Source organism: Pundamilia nyererei, unplaced genomic scaffold (assembly GCF_000239375.1).
Source record: "Pundamilia nyererei isolate P.nyererei 1_Seehausen unplaced genomic scaffold, PunNye1.0 scaffold00103, whole genome shotgun sequence".
NCBI classification, from domain to species: Eukaryota; Metazoa; Chordata; class Actinopteri; order Cichliformes; family Cichlidae; genus Pundamilia; species Pundamilia nyererei.
Window position 1 is genome coordinate 1,671,680 of NW_005187504.1, and position 4,666 is coordinate 1,676,345.

General features: G+C 38.3%; 1 protein-coding gene across 1 annotated transcript in view; it reads right to left on the reverse strand.

The window, feature by feature from the left end:
• The window catches only part of LOC102215562 (contactin-associated protein-like 4), a 134,784-nt gene that overhangs the window by 22,711 nt on the left and 107,407 nt on the right, over nucleotides 1–4,666 (reverse strand). Inside the window, exon 17 of the mRNA XM_005740771.2 lies at nucleotides 2,389–2,607. Coding sequence (XP_005740828.2) covers nucleotides 2,389–2,607 — 219 coding nt within the window. The remainder of the gene's footprint in view (nucleotides 1–2,388; nucleotides 2,608–4,666) is intronic.

Genomic DNA, 4,666 nt, shown 5'->3' on the forward strand with positions numbered 1-4,666 from the left:
ACTATGCATGTGACAAATAAAGAACCTTGAATAGGGCTGCGGCATTGATGAAGTTTGTAGCTGGTTAATAAGATAACTGCGAAATTAATAACTTAGAGGTTTAGAGTTCTTTGCAGTTTATTTATTGCTGCAAGAAATCACACCATGGGCTATGTATGTATGTGTGTGTGTGTATATATATAAATAATCACAACTCCCTACTGCATGCTTATTTATTGTGATTATTGTTCAGTGGTCAGAACCATCGCCTCAGCACTTTCATATTCAATAATGCTGAAGAGCTGGTGGCATCTGGCCAAGAACAATTTAGCACTCTGTTGTAGATGATTTCTTTTCCTTTAAAGTATGACTCTGAAAGAGGAAACCAGATGTGGGGCCTGCCTTTGAATCCAAGTCTAGGAGGATTTCTCGCAAAATTAGGAGAAAATAATCAGAAAAAAGAAAAAAAGATTTGCTTCTCTTATACTTTTTAAATTTTATTAAAAAAAAAAAAAAAATCTCACTCACAGTTTATTTGACCTAGAGCCAAGAAGTTGAATAGAGCAACTTTAGTCAAAATTATCTTCTAGATCTCAACTGAGCTCAACTGCTAGAGCGCAAATCAAAAAAAGACTGTAAAACCTCTACTTAATCTCTCAACTGGTCCCGAGTGTTGGCTGGGTTTTGGCTTTCATAGACATCCTGCAGTGGAGCTGATAGGCTGCACTTGTGAAACACACTTTAGGGTCAAAAACAAGCATTAAGCTTTCTAGGAGCCTCTAAAAAACACTCTCTCCCACCAAATCAGCTTTTTAGAAATGATCAGGCAACAGGATTTATATAAACAGTAGTAAAAAATAAGTGGACTACTAATCTTTAAAATGTATTTTTCCACCCAACGTTAGCTTAGAAGCCAAAAAAACAAGGCTCGTATAGGCTCTGATGGTGCAGTAGTCAGCATCTTTCCTTGGCCCTCTCTCTCTGGAGTTGGCATCTACTGCTTGCACCTGTGAGGGGTTTCTCCAAGTTTGCACGTAAGGTTAACTGGTGCTTCTAAATTTGTGGTGTGGATGTGAGATAGATGACAATAATCAGAGTCAATGAAGAAGTGTGTGTGAAAAAAAAGCACCATGATTTTTTAAATTGTTAAGAATCCAGATACTGGTTGAAAAAAAAAGCTCTTGTTTTTGGTTCATTCATATTCCTTTAACTTAATTTTTATTATATAAATTTTCTAAAGGTAATCAGGACCCCCTGAGTGGATCTATTCACCACCTGTTTGAGAGCCGGTCCTCTACAGGAGCAACTGCACTGTTTATACGAGGTATCAACAAACTAACACAATAAAACTCTCTGGTTCCTAACAGCAGCTGGGCATTTTGGCGTCTGTGAAAAATGGCTCGACAAAACCAACAGAATTGTTTTTTATTAATAATTAATCTTCAGGGATGTTTGAAAGAATATATATATCAGCACAATTTAATTCTGTGTGGGGTTTTTTCCTCGTAAACAATAGAACTTCTTTGTTACATTGGATATTTGCCAGCTAAACACTCCAATAAAATGGTCTGTGCACGTATCTATTATCCCCCACCTGGCCTAAACGTCGGAAGGACACACACCAACCATTCTGCAAAACACAACAAAAATCCTAACATGCATTACTAATTAGTGTTCGGCTTAATGTGCTGAACACTAATTTTTATTGTTCATTAAGGTTAAATTTGTGGAGGATGAACCAACAAATAAATCCAGAAAACGTGTGCCTGAATTTAGCAAACTATAGCGAGAACAAAAACACAACAGCAACAAGAACACAAAGGCACTCAAGAATGAATTAAAACTCAACAGCTGACTATTTAATGCTACACATGCAAATACGAGTCCGTATTTTTTCCATATTTTACTTTTTCCGTCTCTGCAATGCCGACTGTAACCTACGGGTTCCAAACATTTAAAATAAAGCTAAAAGTTGAGGTAGCTCTACTTCCTGGCACAGATGGCTATACAAGCTACCGTGAGAATGAAATGTTCTAAACCAAAGCCTTTGGGAACCAGAAATAGCCCTGCACAGTACAACAATTCATACAGTGACATCTGATGTGAACTTAAGTGGGAGGCACAGAGTTATACTACGGGGACACGGAGGAAAGAAAAGGACTAAAAGCTAAAAGCAGACTTTAGAAGGAGCAGTACAGAAACACTGAGCTGAACTACTGTTCCCCGGAGAACAAAGAAGATATTGTCTGAGATATAGACTACGTATATTATATTCTAAAGAAGTGCAGGGGAATATATGGAGACAGAGAATTCTTTAAACAAAAGAGACATTAAAAAAAGACACCAAAACCAGCAGTACTACTATTAACAAACAAAAACTGTGCGCAAATGCATCCATGTCATCCTCACCTATGAACAGCTGGCTGTTGAGCTGCAGGTGGAAGTGTCCGTCAGTTGGCGCCTCCTGCGTGGCGACAGGAAGTTCATCCAGTCGAAGCGATGCCTCCTTCACGTTCCGTTCTGCTCGGACCCGATGCCACCGGTTGTCATTCAGCGGGACGCTTGACTCCACACGAACCTCCAGTGGGCCGTTACCAACATCAAAGGAGAAAACCACCTGAGTGGAGGCTGAAAAAGTAGCAAGGGACAGGAAAACAGCGTGATTTCATTAACTGATTAATAGAACGCTTTTTAATAATGATTATATGGATCATTATATAAATTAAATCACAAAACTCATAGGCTGTTACATTTAGATTATTTTGTGATAAGAGTCTTAAGAGTCTGTGATAAGAAATATAATGTAATTTGACCCTTGAAGTTACTTTTTTTGTTAGGGAGGATTTGTTTATTGTTGTGTGCAATGTTAAAATAAGTTCTTTACAGAGCAAAAATGATTTAATATGAAGGCAATATGAGCAGAGAGCACAAACATGTTGAGGGTTTGGTTGTGTAAGTTCAGTGAGGGAATTAATTAAAAGAAAACAATTTTCACTAGTAGTCAGAAACTAATGTGTACACTCATGTCTGCATTTTTATTTTGTTAAATACGAACAAAATTGTGCGTCCATGTTCCTGGCCAGAAAGACAGCACCAATTTGTTTATTTGGTAGTTCAACGAAAGGCTTCAGTTAGTTAAAAGTGAGAAAAATAAACTGTGTACACGCTTGCAGTTTTGTCATGTTATACAATATTTGAAATTTGAAAAAAAAAAAAAAAGCAAACAAAACACTTCATTTTCTGAAATATTTGTGGGTGTTTTCTAGTTTGTTTGTTTTTCTTTGAAGTACTTGAACACTAAAGTGGCCCTCACATGACATGACAGTGCCTGCAGTGGCCCACGGCTCATTTAAGTTTGAGAGCTCTGCTCTATAGTATACTGTAGTACTTACAGGTATTTTATCTGTATGTTAAAGTGACTGTGGAAACACTTCTCTTTTGGAAAAATATGTCAGATATCACATTCTTAAAACTATCAATAAACTATATGGATTCAACACACAGACACCTGCCAAAATACAGTACTTATATTTTACTCACCAAAACTAGAATACCCAAAAGTACAACACTAATGTTTTGGAGGGGCTGTCACCATCATACAGCAGGCTTTAGTATTTGTTAACTAATTCAATAAAAAAAAAAATGTTCTAGAGCAGTACTCCCCAACCTTTTTTGCGCCACGGACTGGTTTATGCCCGACAATATTTTCACGGACCGGGGGGTTGGGGATCGCTGTTCTAGAAGGCATAAATCAGGTTCAGCTGCCTGTCAATCAAAGTTAGCATGCCCCCAATTCACATATTCCAAAGAGTGAGTCAACAAAACAAAAGTCACCCAATACAGTAACATTATACAGGCAAAAGTATTAGGCCACACCTCAGTCACAGTCTGTCCAACAACCTGCAGAGACCATCTGTTGTACATCTATCAGTCAGCTGCAGGAAGCAGTGAAGTTAGAATATATAGAGACCTGAAGTGAAACTGAGTGTTTGTCTCCACTTTTCATCCTGTATTGTTTAAAATCTTTTTCTTCTCAAGTCAAGTTCAAGATTTTTCAAGTTTCTCCAATTCTTGGTAAAGTTGCTGTCACTCCCTTCCCTATTCCGGTCCATTTGCCAACCAATCAGCATTTGACCGACGCATCAGTCATCCACGCCCCAACATACAGATGGGGTTTTGGAGGATGGCCTGGGAGCACATTTGTAGTGGGTGAAAGTGCCACTCTGTTCCCTGCAAACAGAAACACGTATGCAGACGAACACATTTGGAGTATCATAAATTATACATCATGGACTTTGGATTCAGGTGTTTTTAATTCTACTGCCACAGGTATAAAAAAACGAAGCACCTTGCTCTCCAGTTTGTCTTCATAACCATTTGTGAAATAAAGAATTTTCTATACTGTAACAGGATTCTACTGTTGCAGCAAGTTACTTTGTGAAATTTCTTTCCTTCTAGATATCCACTGATCGACTGTAAATTATATTATTGCAAAGTGGGAGTGTTTAGTAACCATAGCAACTGTCAAAGCCATGAAGTGGGAGGCCATGTAAAGTTACAGAGCAGGGTCACTGTTTGCTGATGCACATAGTGCGTAACACTCAGGTTTTTTTTCTCAACACACACACACACACACACACACACACACACACACACACACACACACACACACACACACACACACACA